General features: G+C 44.8%; 3 protein-coding genes and 1 pseudogene across 5 annotated transcripts; 3 read left to right on the top strand and 1 right to left on the bottom strand.

Moving 5' to 3' along the window:
* Nucleotides 1-677: 677 nt before the first annotated feature.
* On the top strand, nt 678-3137 carry LOC9663362 (flowering-promoting factor 1-like protein 1). The gene has a single exon (XM_024667177.1). It carries the CDS (start codon nt 2504-2506, stop codon nt 2855-2857), a length of 354 nt encoding a protein of 117 aa, XP_024522945.1. The 5' UTR covers nt 678-2503; the 3' UTR covers nt 2858-3137.
* Nucleotides 3138-4193: 1056 nt separating this feature from the next.
* Nucleotides 4194-8128, bottom strand: LOC9663378 (SPX domain-containing membrane protein At4g22990). Its single transcript, XM_024667162.1, has 13 exons — nt 8062-8128; nt 7301-7993; nt 7183-7248; nt 6995-7118; nt 6619-6936; nt 6439-6543; nt 6196-6390; nt 5883-6145; nt 5510-5823; nt 5241-5461; nt 4999-5189; nt 4815-4948; nt 4194-4701 (listed from the first exon to the last, which is right to left on the bottom strand). The coding sequence occupies exons 3-13, from the start codon at nt 7233-7235 to the stop codon at nt 4463-4465; spliced, it is 2157 nt and encodes a 718-aa protein (XP_024522930.1). The 5' UTR covers nt 7236-7248; nt 7301-7993; nt 8062-8128; the 3' UTR covers nt 4194-4462.
* A 2462-nt stretch (nt 8129-10590) lies between these two features.
* On the top strand, nt 10591-13181 carry LOC9663376 (protein NRT1/ PTR FAMILY 8.2). Of its 3 annotated transcripts, none has more exons than XM_024667164.1 (5): nt 10591-10689; nt 10880-11024; nt 11092-11309; nt 11365-11912; nt 11982-13181. In XM_024667164.1, the coding sequence occupies exons 1-5, from the start codon at nt 10648-10650 to the stop codon at nt 12838-12840; spliced, it is 1812 nt and encodes a 603-aa protein (XP_024522932.1). In that variant the 5' UTR covers nt 10591-10647; the 3' UTR covers nt 12841-13181. The 3 variants fall into 3 exon arrangements, with proteins under 3 accessions (XP_024522932.1, XP_024522931.1, XP_002993534.2); XM_024667163.1 differs by having other exon boundaries at nt 10591-10692; XM_002993488.2 differs by lacking the exon at nt 10591-10689 and having other exon boundaries at nt 10700-11024.
* Nucleotides 13182-14825: 1644 nt separating this feature from the next.
* LOC9663361 lies at nt 14826-16523 on the top strand (annotated as a pseudogene).
* The last annotated feature ends 2468 nt before the right edge of the window (nt 16524-18991 follow it).

The raw sequence follows: 18991 nt of genomic DNA, 5'->3' as shown, positions 1-18991 counted from the left end.
GAGAGTGAGAGAGTGAGAGGGGTGGGGTGGGGGCATTTTGTGTGCATGGTGTGAGCGGTTTTTTGGGGATGGAGACATAGGAACCGACCAACAACAAATGCCGGCCCAAAACTTATCTTAAGAATAGTAATTAATAACACAATTATATGTCTATAATATGAGAAAATGAATCTGTCATAGAAGGCAACTTTGGAAATCCTAGGTAGCACTCATGGTGTTGTGATGGAGAGAATGAACCTGGCCACCACAGCAGCAAGGTCTCCAAATGCAAATGCCTAGCTAAGCATCACAAAAAACACACACCAAGTGCAATGAGCAATCTAGTTTGGATTTGGATTTGCCCTTTTCACCACCCCAAAACCAGATCCATTTGCCAGGGCCACCTTTTGTTTCTCTGGGAGTTTGGGGATCTGCAATGTGAGGCCTTTTTTTATATGATTTTTTTCGTTTTTCCTGATAGCAGTTTTAGTTTTGTTAAATGTGGTTTAGCCGTGGCACGGATACGTGTCGGCTTGTCTCCCCCAATAAGTCTCAGCTCCAGCTCTGAGAGAGAGAAAAAAGAGCGAAGTAAATACACTCTCTTCCTGTTCTTCCCGGAAGTGCATCTATACTTATACGCTGCTCGATTCCTTGTATAGAGGCAGTATATTATAAGTGTCTATATATTATAGAGCTCTTTCCAAATTCCATTCTTCTCCTGGTGTAGCTTCCAGCAAATATTGAATGAGGAATGTAGAGGTGCAGGACGGGATCACCAAGTGGAAGAAGATTACAACCCTGCCTCCTCGTCTCTATCTTGTGGATTAGCCTCGTTTTCCCCTCTCCCGGCTGGATCCATTCTCGCACCGTGTTCTTGGCGTCTTACGTTTTCTTTCTCTTTTACTAATCATATCAATCCGCAAGATCTTCTTCGCTCTCCCAAATTCTTTCTTGGGTTAGTTAAGCAGCAGCTCCTGATCATTCGAAAGAAGAAATCTGCATGAAATCTGGGTGAATTTTGCCACAACACATCCCACTTTCCTCCATTCCAACACCAGATTTTTTCTTCTTTTTTTCTTTCGTTTTTCCTTCTTTCACACATGTTGGCAGTTTGATAATTAGCTTCTGCTGCGTACTGCGGCTGCACGCTGCTGTCCTCCTGCGCGCTGCTCTCGCTGCTCGCTGTGTTTCCTCTGGGCTGTGGAGATTGCGTTATAAATACACCACCCCTTCGTTCCTTTTCCTCTCCTCCATAGCTTTACAACACTCCTGCTGCTGTTCTTCATTCCCTCCATTCAAAACCTTCTCTGTCGAGTCGAGCGAGTCGAGTATTCACCTTTGAAGAATCAGGAGGGGGTGGTGATCGGGGAGAGTGTCTTTCTCTCTTGCAGCTTCTCTCCCAATCCTGCTGCTGCTGCTGCTGCTTCTCACTGGGGGGAGAGATTCTTTCAAGATCTCTTCACATTCAAGGGGGGAGAAAGGGATTGATTTGGATCCCTGTGAGAGTGATATAAACTCTTATATATACTTCCCCTCTCTCCCTCTCTCACACACGCTTCTGTATATGTGTTTTGCATGCATGGCCACAATCAATTGGTTTCTGGGAAGCAATCAGGCTGCTGCTCCTGCTCCTGCTTTCTGCTTTCTGCGCCCTGCTGCTGCTGAGAACTACTCCTGAGCATTAGAGAATACATGCAGAGAGATCTTTGTCACCAACAACACACAAGGCTGCTCCTTTTTGTTCCTGCCATCTCTGTGTGCTTCAATTGCAGCACTGCACTCTCTTCTCTCTTTTAAAGACTCTCACTTTCTCTTCCTCTCTCTCTCTCTCTCTCTCTTCGCTCTCTTGCTTTTCCTCTTTCTTTTGCCTCCTGCTTCTTCCCTTTCCCTCTCACTCACATTCACACCCTTCAGCAGAGAGGCTTCAAACAAAAACAGCAACAAAAGCAACAGGCTAGCTATAAGCCAGTGGTTGAAGTTTGTTGGCACTTTTGTTTGGTTGTTTCATGCCAAAAGTTTCATGATAGCTGGCTGTGCATGCTGATCATGATATAGAAGCACCCAGGGAGGCCAAGAGAGAAGAGGCCCAAGTTCCAACAAAGTTTATAGCACCAGAAAAGAAAAAAAGAAGAAAAAAGGAAGGAAAAAAGAAGGAAAAAGGAAGAAAAGAAAAGAGAGCTGCTTGATCATAGGATTGAAGCGCGAGTTGTCTTGGCAAGATCCAGCTGCGGAGAAGGAAAGATAGCAAAACCGGATACAACCACCACTCGAATCTCTTCGTGGGATTTGGGAATATCTGGATTGGAATTCTCGGCTCTCCTCGTTGTTCGTCGCTCACCCTTTTCTCTTTTTGATTTTTCTCGTTTTTTCATTCAGCTCAGATCTTCCTTCTCTCTTCTTTAATTTCTTTCTCTTTTTCTGCTATTTCTCTCTCTCACTTACACCATCTCTTCCTCCAGCAAGAAAGAAGGAAGAAGATCATCTAAAGTTCTCTCCGTTGCTCCTTTCGAAAGGCTTTTTGACAATGTCAGGAGTGTGGGTCTTTAGGAATGGAGTTGCTCGCCTCGTCTCCAATCCGCTTATGGAGCCCATCGACGGAGGCATGGAGCCAGTGGTGACGCGACGAAAGGTTCTCGTGCATGTCCCCAGCAACGAAATAATCTCCTCGTATTCGTGCCTGGAGCCAAAGCTCCTGGCGCTGGGATGGGAGCGATACCCGCTCGAGGAGCCCGACCTCATCCAGTTCCACAAAGTCTACTCGGTGGATCTCATCTCCTTGCCCGCCGATTTCTCCAAATTCAAGACCATCCACATGTATGACATTGTGGTCAAGAACAAATCAATCTTTGAGGTTCGTGACTACTTCTCCTCGTCTTGATCAACGATCCCTCTTCCATTCTTTTTCTTCGATTTCGCTTTAGCTCTTGTAGTTCAAGTAGTGCTCTACTCTTATCTCCAAAAGGCCAGCACAGATTTCTCTGGAAAGAAAGAAAGAGAGAAAGTGAGAGATAACAAAACAAAAAACGGAGCAATACGATATACCTTGTTTCTATTCTTTGCTTTGAATCTCTTGTGGAAATGGAATGTTTTTTGTAGCACCGGCTGCTGCATATATTTAAAAAGAGGACTCAAGCACTCTTTCTTTTTTCTGCTATTTTTTCACTCATGGTCAACAATCCCGGGAAAAAACAAGACGCCAAAACATCTCGCATGTGTTCCATAAAAGCAACTATCAAACACACTCGCTTCAAAAGAACGTCGTCGAAAGCTCGCTTCAAAAGACTCTCATAAAGAAAGATTTGTTCTTGCATCCGGAGACTGGCGTTAATGTGCTTTTTTGTCACGTATATATTATATTTTCCTACAAAAAAAAACTATATTGGTTTTTTCAGACAGTCACGGACATTTCCAAACCATTAACAAAAAACAAAAGCAATTAAAAAATATAGAAAATCCGAAACAAAAAAGTTTGATAAGGTTCTTGCCAATGACATGCCAACGTCCATGGACCATAAATTAATTCACCAACAGCAAACATTTACAAAAGTTGGTAGGATTTTTCTCTCGGCCAAAACATGTTCCAAAACAATAACTTTTTTTAATTTTCTTCTCCTTATTTGTCAATGCAATGCAATGATCACTAGCTAGAGCCCTCAAATGATAAAAACCCCCCAAAGCAAAAAGAACTATCTGGGATGATATTAGCACGCAGTGCATGCATTTAGCAATACGAGATTTATTTCCTCTTTACCAAATTGAGGTGACCATCACAAACAAATCCCAATCTTCTCTGGATCATAAGTTTCATAGATATATAGGTGCACATGATAAAGCTAAGTTGACTATGGGCACCCAGCAGCCGTGGATACGCCACCCATCAACGGCTCCAGCACGTCCTACGGGTGCTATACGGTCCGTATGGCATCCAGAGAACGTCAGCAGCCCGGCAATCCCAATAGCAAAAGCTGGCCTCGCATTTAATGTGCTGCCGGCGTGTCCTGGCTGGTATCTTTGTGTTAGGTGTCAACCAGTCTTTGGGTAAGACAAGCTTAAAACATTTGCCCAGTTGGGGCATTTGCTGTACATGGTCCTTTCTCTAGTTTCTTTTAAATGGTTTTTAGAGTTATATTATTTTTTATTTTTTTAAAATCATATGTACAAAGATTGCAACAAAATCTTTGCGAGCTTTGGGTCTCTCGATCATATTGCATGGAACTCGAGAATTGGAAAGAGTGGGAACTTTAATGGTCTTCCAGGTGATACTTACCATGACAAAAGAAAGCTTCAAACTCTTTCGCTATTCTTCCAGTCTTTCTCTACAAACGTTTCTTCTTTTTGTCCAATTTGGTAGCAAATTCCGCGCTTGGGCATTTTGGATACTTTCTTTCCTTGGTTTTTCTTTTCTTTTCTTTCTTGTGACGCTCACTGTAACAAAAAAAAAAAAATCTCCCGCTCGCTCCTCCCGGGAGAGAGCTTTTACTTCTCAAAACATGGAGTTGTAGGTGAAGAGCGTAGCTACCACAGACACGATACCGATGACAAACGTTGGGAAGAGCGTTGCATTGAGGAGCTTGTCTTCTCGCAAATACCCCGCCACAGTTATGGTTCCATCCGCAATAACACGGGCCAGTGTCCCGGCCTCCGTCGACAGCAGCCCGCCGTTAAAAGTCCCTCGGGCGAGCCTCGATGACATCACCTTGGACAGCAGCGACAAGTTCACACCTAGAACAAGGAGAAAAGCTTAGAAAATTCGCAAGCAGCCAGGCAAGACACACAACAAAGTCTCTTCCCTTCCAAGCGACTCAACCGACGAAGAAAAAACTATGAAAGCTTACCTTCGAGGACCTCGGCCGAGACAAAGATAAGCACCGCTCCCGCGATGTACTGTACAATTGTGTAGTGGAATGGCCCGGAGAAGCTGACCAGCACTCCCACGCAGGTGAGTATCTCCGCCGCTAGAAGTATTTGCCTGGAATTAAAAAACCAGTTGAATCGTCCCAGTCAAGAAAACCAGCTTACCGATCCTCGAAGATGTTGCTCAAGCAGCTCCCGACGACTGCGTTCACTGGCAACACCGTAAGACCCAGCAAGGCGAGGAAAATGGCCACGTTTCTCACGTCCCAGTGGAAGTAGAATGACGTGACAACACTTGATTCTGATATCAAAACCTCCACAGCGTACTTGAGCATGAAATATATGAGCAGTTGCACCTGCAAAATATATAGTGTCAGCCTTTGTCACATTTGCTTAGAAGCACTCACCTTGACTGGGAGTGTGAGGAGATTGTACGCTTCTCTGATGGAATTCGCTGGCTGCTTGGAATTGTCTTCAGAGGCGTCATCCTCTTCTCTTTCTCCTTCCACATCATTTTCGTCCTCTATTTCCGTTTCCTCTCTGGAGTCGTAGCTAGAATTCAGAGGTTGCAGCATTCCCTCCTCGGCATCACTTTGTTCTTTATGCTTTCCATTGGCAAAACCGTTATCTGCAAACCATGGAAACCGTGTAAGCAGCAAAATAACAAGGACAGTACCAATAGCCAGCCTCGACTGCCTGCCGCTTGTTGATCCGTCAACCTCGATTGGACGTGCAGGTTCTTTGAAAGAAACCGATAACCACGCCAAGTAGAGAATCCAGCAGATAGCCATCGCCCACCCAGGCAGTGTGTTGGCATTAAACGTCATTCCCACGAACTTCTTGTTGAACTCCAGAACTCCTGCTAGAGCTGGACCTGCTGCCATCCCCAAGGCACTCGCACTCACAAATCCTGCCGAAGCTTGCAGGCGTGATTTTAGAGGCACGCAGTCGCTGATATACCGCCTGTTTACCGCTCTAGCAGAACCCAGCCTGCCATGCAAATGAAGAAACAGGGCGGTCAACAATGCTGATCTTAAGTGAATACGTACCCACAAAGAAGACGTCCAACCAGCAAGAGACTAAGCGAATTGCAGTCGTAAGCAATTGCATAGAGCAAGTTCCCCATGAAGAGCATCACACTACTGAATATGAGAGGCCGAAAGTAAGAGGTGTTCGACCATGCACTGAAATACACAGAGGATACCAGCTGAGCTACAGCCATTGCTCCGATTATAACTCCGCACAGTGTTGGCGCAGCACCCATGCTCAGGGCATACTTGTCAGCCGTTGGAACGATGATGTACGTGTTCACCTGCAACCATGACATAAGTTTGTGCAAGTAGATACCGGCACCTCACATACCATGTACAAGAATGTGTTCGCGAGGTTGAGGATAAGAGACATCAAATGGTACTGCTCTTCCTGAACGTCCTCTTCACCGGGAGCTCTAGGAAACTCATCTTTCATGAGCATTGCATGCTGTCCAAGGAACTGAAGGAAGTTCGTGGAATTTGTCAATCTTTCTTGTGCTGCTTTTATCGACTCAACAATCGGTAACTAGAACCATCGAGTCAGTGTGTGGCGCATATAAACAAACAGTCTTACTCGAGCTGGAACATCAGGATAGTCGTAAATGGAAGTCAAAGACTTTCTATGTTCCTCCAACTCTGAAAGGTTTCGTGTCAGAGCTCCAACCATTGCTCCGATTCCCTGAAAAAAATTCAAACACGTCACTGAGTGAGGGACCGATCTGACAGTAATGGAAAACAAAGATCCAACACTAACCACGTGTTTGAAAACTTGTTGCAGCTGCGAGTATGGATGATTGGAGCGGCTGGAGACGTAGTAATCCGTCAGCCTGTACCCAATGTGCTTATCAAATTTCTTGAGAATCTTTCTCAAGCCGATGGCGTTCACTTCCACAAAGTAGAGCAGCTTGAGCAGATCCTTTCCAACATCATTATAAGCGTCGCGAAACCTGTCTCTCCAATCCAAATCCGCTGGTTGTTCTTTCTCACACCTTTCTCTCTCGGCTCCCAGCTTTCTCAGCCTCTCAGCCAAGTCTCCTTGCCTCACGATGAGGAAGAGAACAATCTTCTCGATCTACATCGAAAAGCAAAGTCGGTAGTAGCAATCAAAGAAACAAAATCCAAGTTCTTACCTGACGATCAAGCATGGACGAAAACTCCTTGAGAACTCGCTGTCGGTCTTCCCTGGTGTTGAAATCACCGTGCTGCGAATAGTACTTCACCTTTTTCTTCATCATCTTGTAAGAAATGTAGTAGCTGCAAAGAAAGAAATCGTTGTTAACAGCGTCGAGCGATCGAAGATTTGAGGCAAAAGGCTTACTCTTTCCATTCCGAAACCCGCTGCTCTCGCAGCTTCTTCCCGAAAGCTACCATAACCGCCCCCTAGCTACGCGCATTCGATTCAGCTCACTAGCATTCGAATGCGGCTAGATTCTTACCTTGTAGCTGGTCCGACCCGATCGAGCCGCGCGATGCGCCGTCGCTCGCTTCGACCGATCGATCGATCGCGCGGGAGAGAGCGCGTATTTTACATTATAAGCCCTATATTGTGACCTAAATCCTTAGCATTTCTCGGCTATTTTTAGCCAAGCAAGAACGAAGGGCACGTGGACGATTGATAAAAAAACACGTGTAAACATTGCCAGGTGTCTTCCACGTAGTCCAAGGGGTCCGCGGCGTTTCCACACCGTTGTGAACACTTGATACTCGCTCGCCAGTGTAAGTTTCAGTGCTGTAGTTTCTTTGGAGCAGCGAAAGAAAGAATGTGTAAGTTTCAGCTTGATCGTGAGATCGACCAAGTAGATAGGAATGGATCTTGAGACTGTCTGGAAACCTCTGTGGATGCAACAGCGATCAAAGGAGCGAGCGGTAGCAGTACCTATAAGCGCTCGAGGTACACAAGGCCTGGACCAAAGCGTCCATTGGCTCCTTATATGTTCTTCTGCAAGGCCAACCGGAAGAAGGTTGTAAAGCAAAATCCAAGCGCTACCTTTGGGCAGATTGGTAGACTCCTTGGAACCCGGTGGAATGGCTTGACACCCAACCAAAAGAAGGTAGGCACTTGGATCGCTTGGAGGTCGGCCATTCATTCTCGTATCGAACTTGACGGTGGCAGCCATACCAAACGAAATCTGCGCACGACAGGAAACGGTACCACAGGCAAATGAGAAGGCGTCGCACAAGGCAGCAGGCCAAGTACCTGTGAGGACGAGAGCGGGATGGATTTTCGTTGGCGAGCGACACTCCGATGATACAGATAGTAACTGCATGGAAAAGCATGCGTGTTCTAGGATGATATACAGTGATAAACAAAGAACGAAATCACCTGGCTCAGTGGATGTAAGTCTCTTTGCACGGTTTTCTTTTCTTCTCCATCTTCTTCCTTTGCGTTCTAGCCATCCTCAGCAGTTTCTGAGGACTCACATTTTGAAGCTGGCAGAGCAACAACAAAACAAAATGAAAGCGTTTCGAGGATGATGAAGAAGACAAGCTTCTTACGCTGCGCTTTCTTCTGTATGGTTTTTTAACCGGTACGTCGACCTCTGGGGGAAGTTGAATGTCGGGCTCGTCCACTTGAGATTCTCCAATCTCGTTAGTTTCAGGTACTGCGTCTAGTGTCACGTATCCGAGTCTCCCGGATCTGAACAAGCCCACTACTCTTTTAGCTGTCTTAAACGTGCTCACCGGCTTGGTTGTAGTGGTCTGGAAAAAGCTCCAGATCTCCCTCAGTTGCAACTCAACCAGAATTTCCATCTCATTCTCGTTTCCCGGGTCTCCCTCATAATTCAATCGAATTTCGGAGAGAATACCCTTGACTTCGACTGTGTACTTGCTACGTTCCATTTTGCTCTGCAAGGAATCAAAAGACGATGGTGACATGCATGAAATCTTTAAAAGTACCTTTTCAACTCCAGTGTGTGTGTCTTTCGGTTGCGTCGTAAACTCCAGAGTGCGAAACTCATCCCACCACTCCTGAAATGGATGTGGAGAAGAATTCCACAACACCAAGCAGTAACGAACAAGTTGCTCCATCCCAACAACGTCATAATCCATAGCGCCTGTTTTATCATTCAGTTCAGGAGAAACAACAAAGAAAAGATGAGGAACTTAATGGCGGACCGATCACAGCGAGGTTCATTCCAAGCTCCGCGTCAGTAATACTCGGATGCATTACTGAAGGCGTATCCAAAATGTACATTGGAGGAGTATAGTTTATCTGCGTCATTGTGTCAAAGGATGACCAGGAAGAAGCAATCAAAAGCACACACCTTGTAGCCGCGAATAGATTCGGTTAAGTATGGACTGGGACCGACAGCAGCCAGCGTCATCTTCTCAAGCGCTGGAAATAATATCAGCATTATATCAGCAAGAGCACTGACGAAGCGGCAAAAGAAGTACCTGATATGTTGTAGCGGCCAACTCGATGCAAAGTATTGGTAAGGACAGATTTTCCTACATTTGGTAGACCAGCCAGCATCGCCAGAGTTGTCCGCTCGGCTTTGAGTGCACGAAGAATCGAAAACTTCACTTTCCTTACCATCTACAAAAAAGAAAGAAAAAAGAAACCTTGAACGTATCAAAGGAGAAAATTGGAAAAGAAAGACGTACGATCTTCACGGAGAGTTTGTTGTGTCCATTGACGAAGACGTAGTTTTGTTGGCGCTTATGGAAGTAGAGCTTCCAAGCCTGAGAGAAAAAAGAAAGAAAGAAAGAAAGAATCGTTAGAACAGAAAAATTCTAAGTTGTTTCAACCTGGATTGTCTCGGGATGGACAAGATCGGCCTTGTTGAGCACGATCAGATGATGCTTCCAGCTGAGAACCCTTTCGTAGAGCTCCTTGTGCGCTGATCCCAAGGGCAACTGCTAGAAAGATCAAATGTAGCTGCGAAACCCTTGCTTACCCGCGCATCGCGAACCTCCAGCACAATGTTGGATGCCAGCGCCCTGTGCTGGAGCTCTTGGATCAGAGGAGCCGAATCTGGAAGCTCCCAGCGAGCGGGCGCTAGCTTGAGCGCAAGATTTCTCCGCATTTGTGCCAATGCCATCCCCTGTTTGAGATTTAGGGTTTTTGGGCAAACGGGATTATTAGGATTCTATCCTTTACACATCTATGATAAGGCCTTTTCTTTATCCTATTATCCTGACTTAACACTTATGCTTGGGCTTGTAGCATTTTGGTTAGTGCGGATCAATGCTTCAATATTCTGGATATATTAATTATTTGAACGTTTGCATAAACGAAGATCACTCTCACTCGCTACGTTTTGAATATCATGTATTAGATCAAATCGAAAGCGCGTGACAAAAGATTTAATCTGGATGAACAGAGAAAAATACAGAAGTTGGAATCCTTGCCCTAAATTTAATCACAAATCAAAAGGAAGTTTGGTCTAATGATCTAAAGGTCTTATATTCTTTCAAGGTCCTCCATGTCGGTATCAATCTTCTTTTTTCTTCATTCTGGGTTGCGTCCTGGTTTGTGGGCTGTTGTTTGTCTTCTCCTGTGTGAAGCTTTCCCACGCCTCTATGAACTGGATAGTCTCGCGGTTTGTGGAGCGGAGTCTCATCTAGCATTCGACAAGAATCCTTGGATAGTTCCTGGATTGCAAGCTTTCGATTCGTTGAGCTTGATAGAACTCCCGCTGGCGGACCAACTGTGATAAGCCTCCAACCACAGAAACATGAATTTCAAGAACAGGATCGATCAATATGAAACAACTCATTTTTTTTATTTTTTATTTGGATAAAGCCAGAGCTTATTTAGGGTATTCAAAGTGGAGCGTCAATGCACGCCAGCAACACTCCTCCGGAGACGCAACCCAAGCAGGTCGTGAGTAGAATCCCCTTGCATTCAATCGCATTCTGACGATCCTTGCTGTTCCTTCTCGTTTTTCTCATTCGATCTTCTTCGCGGTTTCGCTCCTCTATGTCGATTCTTGTTGAGCTTCTTGATGGTCATGTTTAGAAACAGTGGTATAGAGATCTCTAAAGGAAATCTTGTCATTGATTTCAAACAGGCACCCGTCATGTTGGATGAAGATCTAGAGCGCGCTCTGGTTGCGCAAAATCCTGCCACTACTACCGATGGCTCGGTGGATTTCCGGGACGCGCCCGCAACCAAAGCCAAAACCGGAGGATGGAAAGCCGCGCCTCTTATTTTCGGTACGATTTCTCTTCTTGAATCATCCTAGCGATCATCGACCATGACCGAGATCGTCACGAAAAACAGGCATGGAACTATGCGAAAGAATGGCTTCGCTGGGACTCCAGCGGAATCTGGTCACCTATTTCGTGAATGAGATGCACATCGCTATTCCAAAAGCAGCGAACATGGTCTCAAACTTCGTCGGTACATTGTATCTGACCCCTTTTATTGGAGGCTTCTTAGCGGACGCGTATCTTGGTCGGTTCTTGACGATCAACCTCTTTGCATCAGTCCAGTTAGCAGTGAGTACTTGGCAGCGAATTTGCTTCTTGCGATCACTCACAATTCCGATCCCAGGGAATGGTTCTCTTGACGATTTCAGCCGTGCTCCCATCGCTAAGACCGCCCAAGTGCTCGGATCCTTCACAAGTTATATGTCCGAGAGCTCATGGCTCGCAGATTGCTGTGCTCTTCACAGGACTTTACCTCGTTGCTCTTGGCAACGGAGGCATCAAGCCCAACGTATCCTCCATGGGAGCTGACCAGTTTGACGAGGGAGATCCCCACGAGAGTAAACATATGTCCAGCTTCTTCAACTGGTTCTACTTCATCATCTCTGTGGGATCCTTGATATCGATCACGGTGTTTGTGTACCTCCAGGATAACGTCGGGTTTGGCTGGGGATTTGGCATCCCGTCTGGCTTGCTGGTTGGGGCCATTGTAGTATTTTGCCTGGGTGCTCCTCTGTACAGATACAAGCCACCCAGTGGAAGCTCGCTGACTCGTATTGCTCAGGTCATTGTTGCAGCTTTGACGAAGAAGAATGCGGCATACCCTGCTGATGCTGGGGAGCTGTACGAAGACGAGAAGCCAGATCAGAAAATCGAACACAGTAACCAGTTCCGGTAAGCTTCCAGTTTTGTTTCATGAGTCTCCTCAAAGTTTGTAGCTTGTTTTTCTTTACTCTGTTGTAGCTTTCTGGATAGAGCAGCCATACTACGGCCAGGAATGTATGAGAAAAGCCCGTGGCATTTATGTACCGTCACCCAGGTTGAGGAAGTGAAGATGGTTTTAAGACTGCTTCCAATATGGGCTACCACGGCGTTCGTATGGACTGCTCTAGCACAGATGGAAACTTTCTCGGTCGAGCAGGGAGCCACCATGCAACGGCGCTTGGGTCCCCGTTTTGTCTTCCCGCCAGCGTCTATGTCCGTTTTCGAGCTCATCAACGTCTTGCTCTTCTTGCCACTCTATGACAAGTTCTTCGTTCCATTCGCAAGAAAGTTCACTGGCCATGAGCAGGGAATAACAGCTCTTCAGAGGATCGGTATTGGAATACTAGCCTCGATACTGTCCATGGTTTCTGCGGCTTTGGTTGAAGCAAGGCGGATTGACACAGCTAGGAAGTATGGTTTCCTGGATAAACCCAAGGCAGTGCTTCCAATTACCATCTTTTGGTTGATCCCGCAGTATTTTCTCCGAGGTACCACTGAAATCTTCACACAAGTCGGCCAGCTTGAATTTTTCTACAAGGAGTCTCCACGGCATATGCGAAGTTTTGGGACTGCGCTCTACCTCAGTACTATAGCAGTCGGTCACTTTCTTAGTACAGCGGTCGTCACTATCGTCAACCGAGTTACAAGCCATGGCGATCAACCTGGTTGGCTTACCAATAACCTCAACAGGAGTAAGTTGAGCAATTTCTACTGGCTTCTGGCTGCTATGAGCTCCGTCAACTTCCTGTTCTATCTTGCCTGTTCCAAGTGGTACAAGTACAAAGAGATTGGTAAATCGAGGCAGCCCCCAGAAACACTGGTCCCGGAGTCCCTCTGAACCAGGTTCACGATTTATTACAAATTTTCCTCCAAGTACCCAAGGAAAAATTAACACGGGATGACAGAGGCCTTTGGTGCTCGATGGTTACTCTGGATTCCCTGTCGCAATCGTGACACAGTAGCTTAAATATCATCATCACTGAGTTTTTTGACACCAACTTGCATACATGGCATAAGAGCGACGGACTGCATGAAACACGTTGGGTGTCTTTTGGTTTTAGTGCCGACCAAATCAAGCTACAAAACGGAGCGGAGTGATTCGCATTGAACATCATCAAAGCTATTCTTTCTCCTTCTTGTTCTTTCAATTGTAAATATGGATACACTCCCTGGCTGCGAGATCCTTGGCTCCGGTTATAATGTCCTGAATGGCTACTATGCCGACGTGAAGAGCTGCCTCAGCAACCTCTTCAACTTTGGGGATGATTACCAAACCGTGGTGGTGGGTTCCAAGAGTTTCTCAATGCCCAAGCCCATCAGCTATCACTCAAGCATCGGCACCTCCGTACAATCCATTTCCGGTAATTCCATCCAGGAATATAGCAGCAGCTTGAACTCCAAGACAAAGGTTGAAGGCAATTTCCCCTTCTTCTCTTCTTCCATTGAAGCTGACATAGGGGAAGCTTCTGCGAACAGCTTGCTAAATGCATTCAGTAAAGTACAATACCGAGTCGATTTGTACACTCTTCAGCTTCCTCCCTACCATACCGAGTACTTACGGACCAATGCAAAGAAGGACATTGACACCATGAGCGATCTAACTGTGCTCTTTGATACTTACGGTACTCACTACCTCGCTGGGCTGATCATGGGTGGGACCGCAGTCTACACGTCGGTTACGGACAAGACCACCTACAGCTCAGAGTACGACCTCAGCATCGTCGCACAAATGTCTTACAAGAGCGCGGTGAGCAGCATCAGCGCATCGGAGGAGCAACAGTACAAGGAAAGCATCAAGTCATTTCAGGAGTCAAGCCGAATCAGCCTCAACACGACTGGCGGAGACCCCGGTCTCGGGGGAGTACTTTTCACGACCATGCAGACGATTGGAGCGCCAGTGTTATAAACTACATAGCGTTCATCGACTTCCTTGGTGAACTAAGCCTGGTCGGGATCTGGAAGCTTGCTTCCACCCCAGAGCGAGCACAGGAGATTCTGGACTTCTACCCCACGTACTGTGAGCAGAAGCAGAAGCATTATGGGAGCGATGGTCCAATGCTCCGTGCCAGGATAGTTCCACTTCTGAAACGGCAGTTCAACGACGACGGCAGCGGTGCAAGCAAGGATCTCAGCGTCTGCATTCCAGACATTGGTGGTGGCTGGTATTACCTCGGCCAAGTTGCATTCCCTGGAGGAGACGCCAGGGGTAATACATTGGTGGTTCAAGAGATCTACCCAGGTTCAGGAGCGCTTGTTGAAGTACAGAAATGGGAGAAACTGTGGGATGATACAGGTTCACACAAGAGCAAGAACTTCAACCTCTGGCGTGGCCTTGCATTCGACCCGGTGGACTACGTTGTCTTGAGCGACTTCTTCCAGGGTGGTGTGGACAACCAGGACGCTCCCACAAAAGGGGAGGCAGCTGGTATCAAGGACGTCTCTGTGAGCTGCGTGGTACCTGCTAAGGTGGGCAGTATGATATGGAACGACATTGGCACACATGCCTCAAATGATGCGTCTGTTTGGAAGATTCTTCCTCCTGACCAGGGTGCCATAGACTCGAGCAAAATTGAGCCTTACTATGTTGCGGTAGGGAGTCACAGCCAGCCCAACCGTCCAGTGTACGTGCTCAAGAAATCGGCCGTCCTTCTTGAGGCCTAGAGTCCACCTATCTAATGCCTGAATAATCGATATCTAATACCTGAATAAGCGAAAGCATTTGCTAAAGATGCCACTATATCAATTTCATTGGTTCAGTAAAAAGTTAAATACGACTAGTTCAGTAGGCATAATCTTAACAATCTATTAGGGTTTATGGCTGACTCCACCTGTAAATCTCCGAAATCTCGCGATTTTCCTTCTCCAATCTCTTGCACGCACAGCGAAGGAGCACGATTTGATGTCATCGTTGTTGGAGGCGGCCATGCCGGCTGAGAATGGGAGCTCGCACATTGCTCTCGATAGGCAGGTAAACAAAGAAATCTCGCGATTTTTATTTATCTTCTTTCTTGTTGCCAATTGTCTATCCTTCCTTGCAAAGGCGAGTGTTGAATCGTTCCAAAGGTCCTGCGGTGTGGGCTTTGCGTGCCCAAACCGACAAGAGGGAGCACGCTAGAGAGATGAAGAAGGTCGTGGAAACGTAAGCGTTTTCTTTTTCTTTCGATCTTTCTATGGGATTTATATTGTTCTTGGCTAACTTTCAGAACAGAGAATCTGTTTATCCGGGAGTCTATGGTGACTGAGGTGCTGGTTGGAAGAAACGACGATGTTGAAGGGGTCGGCACCTTCTTCGGCGTTAGTTTCTTTGCACCAGCGGTGGTTCTGACGACCAGGACCCTTATGAATGGAAAGATATGGGTTGGACGCAAATCCATGAGCGCAGGGGGAGCGGGCGAGTCCGCATCGCAAGGACTTACGGAGAACTTTTGGTTTTGAGATCGACAGGCTTAAAACGGGAACTCCCGCAAGGGTAGACGTTTGGACTGTGGATACAAGCAGATTGGAGTCCCAGCCTGGTGACGATGACGTTGAGAGAGACTAGCAGTGTTGCTACATTACACGGACGACGCCAGAGACTCACAAGCTCATCAAGGATAATTAACTTGAAACTCCAACATATGGAGGATGGGTGGAATCGAAAGGCCGCAGATATTGCCCTTCCATCGAAGACAAGGTCAAATATTTATGGTATGAAAGCATGTAAATATTCTGATATTGCTTTGGATTCTAGATTGTCAGATGTAAAGACAAAGACAGCCACCAAATATTTTTAGAGCAACCTTTCCTGACTTAGCCATGCTGCGACCAGCATATGCCGTGGAGTATGAATATTTGCCTGAATGACAAAGAAGATAGAGGGTTTATATTTCAGTGGTCAGATAATTGGAACAACTGGATATGAAGAAGCTGCTGCTCAGGTATAGGTGGTGTTCGGGCTGTCGATAAAAATGTGTTGATTACAATGCAGGGTTTTGTAGCAGGTGTTAATTCTACAAGATATTTCTGTAAGAAAAATTCTTTTGTCCCGGAAAGGGAGACGCTCATATATAGGAGCACTAATAGACGACCTGGCAACGTAGAACTGAGAGAGCCACACTTAACTTGCATTTTTTAATGCTTTTCAGATGCAGCCGTTCAAAACATCGTCTGCTACTTCGGGCAGATAATGCAGATAGTCGTCTTACTCCGGTGGGTAGAGACCTCGGATTAATCGATGAAACAGTCCCGTATTACTGACGACAATAAACGTCTACAGACTACTCGATACTGTATTGACGTTCTTGTTCGCATTTTTTTCTTTTTGCAACAGAACCACTATATGCAAACTGCAGAGGTTCTGCAACTGTCCGGGATGATCCAGTTTTCCTGAACATGCTCTTGAAAAGGCCTCATGTCCACGAACTGGAAAATCATGGCGCTGGAAATCCCTTGCGGGAAGAGAAAGAATGCGAGAAGCTGCTTACAAACTTGGGTCCATCTTTATTTAAGCAACTTTATTTTACCCATAATAATCAAGTCTAGTCCCCAAAACGGACAGCCGACTTCTTGAGCACGTACACTGGACGGGTGGGAACGTTGTGACTCTTTTCTGCGACGTAGTAAGGCTGGAACTCATCGACGGAAACCGGGGCAGTAGGATCAATGGCCCAAACAGATGCATCGTCTGAGGCACCTGTGCCACTATCGTTCCATATCAGACCACCCATGACCACCCCACTGGATACGAGGCAGCTGACTGAGACAGCCTCGATACCAGCTGTCTCCTCCTTTGTGGGAGCGTCCTGGTTGTCCACACCACCCCGGAAGAAGTCGCTCAAGACAATGTAGTCCACTGGGTCGAACGCAACACCGTGCCAGAGGCTGTAATTCTTGCTCTTGCCTGAACCATGGTCATCCCACACCTTCTCCCAGTGGTGTACGTCGACAAGCGCTCCTGAACCTGGGTAGATCTCTTGGCTTCTCCTCCAGGGAATGCAACTTGGCCGAGGTAATACCAGCCACCACCAACGTCCGGAATGCAGACAGAAAGATCCATGTGTGCGCCGCTGCCTTCGTCGGTGAACTGCCTTTTAATAGGAACTATCCTGGCACGGAGCAGTGGACCGTCGCTCCCATAATGCTTCTGTTTCAGCTCACAGTATTTGGGTCAGAAGTCCAGAATCTGCTGTGCTCGTGCTGGGGTGGAAGCAAGCTTCCAGATCCCGACCAGGCTTAGTTCACCAAGGAAGTCGATGAACGCTATGTAGTTTATAACACTGGCGCTCCACCCGTCTGCATGATCGGGGAAATGTACTCCCCCAAGACCGGGGTCTCCGCCAGTGGTGTTGAGCTTGATGCGGCTTGACTCCTGAAATGACTTGATGCTTTCGCTTTTCTCCTCAACAGTGATGCTGCCCACCACGTTCTTGTAAGACATTTGAGCGGCAATGCCGAGGTCGAACTTCGAGTCGAAGGTGCTCTCGTTCGTGACTGAGTGAAGACCGCAGTGCCACCCATGATGAGGCCAGCCAAGTAATGAGTACCGTAAGTATCAAAGAGCACAGTTAGATCGCTCATGGTGTCGATGGCCTGCTTTGCATTGGCCCGCAGGAGCTCAGTATGGTGGGGAGGAAGCTGAAGAGTGTACAAATCCACTCGGTACTGCACCTTGCTGAATGCGTTTACCAAACTGTTCGCAGACGCTTGCCCTATGTCGGCATCGATGGATGCAGAGAAGAAGGAATACTCGCCTTCAACCTTTGTCTTGGAGTATATATTAGTTAATGAAATTAATTGGTGACTTTTTTTTGCATAACTGGTATGAATAAATCAAATAGGTCTCATGTACAGTGGTAATTGCAACATTTGAATTTTTTACATTAAACACTTCAAATATATGTGCATTTCACTTTTGTTATCTTAGTTTAGTCAATAAACAATAAATAAAATATATATATGCATACATATAAAATATATTACACATGTAACATGACCAAGTGCACGAATTCAACACAGAAGAATATGAATTGCCTCCGAAAGTTCTTAGCTTTGTGGTTTCATGCGAGGTTCATGACTAGGTTATGTTGGTATAAACATATGCTAAGTAAGAAAAATTATTAAGTAATTCATTTTAATGTAGTATATTTGTCAAACTACCAAATCTGGTAAATTAATTGGTAGGTATTACATTTAAAATAATATAAATTTCAAAAGTTCCTAAGAATGGGAAATGGTTCTTGTTATTGATTAGTTCACTTGTTGGACACAAGTGTATGGTAACTAATATGTGATTGCATAAAGGAGGATTGTGTAAAGGATTGCGTAAATGCAATATATATATATACATATACATACATATATACATATACATATATACATATATATATATATACATATACATATACATATATACATATACATATACACATATACATATACATATATATATATACATATACATACATATATATATATATATATATATATATATATATATATATATATATATATATATATATATATATATATATATATATATATATATATATATATATATATATATATATATATATATATATATATATATATATATATATATATATATATATATATATATATATATATATATATATATATATATATATATATATATATATATATATATATATATATATATATATATATATATATATATATATATATATATATATATATATATATATATATATATATATATATATATATATATATATATATATATATATATATATATATATATATATATATATATATATATATATATATATATATATATATATATATATATATATATATATATATATACATATATATATATATATTGCAAATGTATGTCTTTTTATTATATCTTTCAAAAGTTTTTTAAGTTTAATATGGAACTCTAGAAACTAAATCAGGACAGTCCTCTAGACCCTCATTTGGATGCAAGTTTTTCTATAATTTCTGGTCATTTAGGGTTAGAAGTGAAAGTA

The sequence above is a fragment of the Selaginella moellendorffii genome, unplaced genomic scaffold (assembly GCF_000143415.4).
Source record: "Selaginella moellendorffii unplaced genomic scaffold, v1.0 SELMOscaffold_161, whole genome shotgun sequence".
NCBI lineage: Eukaryota > Viridiplantae > Streptophyta > Lycopodiopsida > Selaginellales > Selaginellaceae > Selaginella > Selaginella moellendorffii.
Note: the sequence above shows the minus strand (reverse complement) of the source record. Positions and strands in the feature narration are given on the sequence as shown.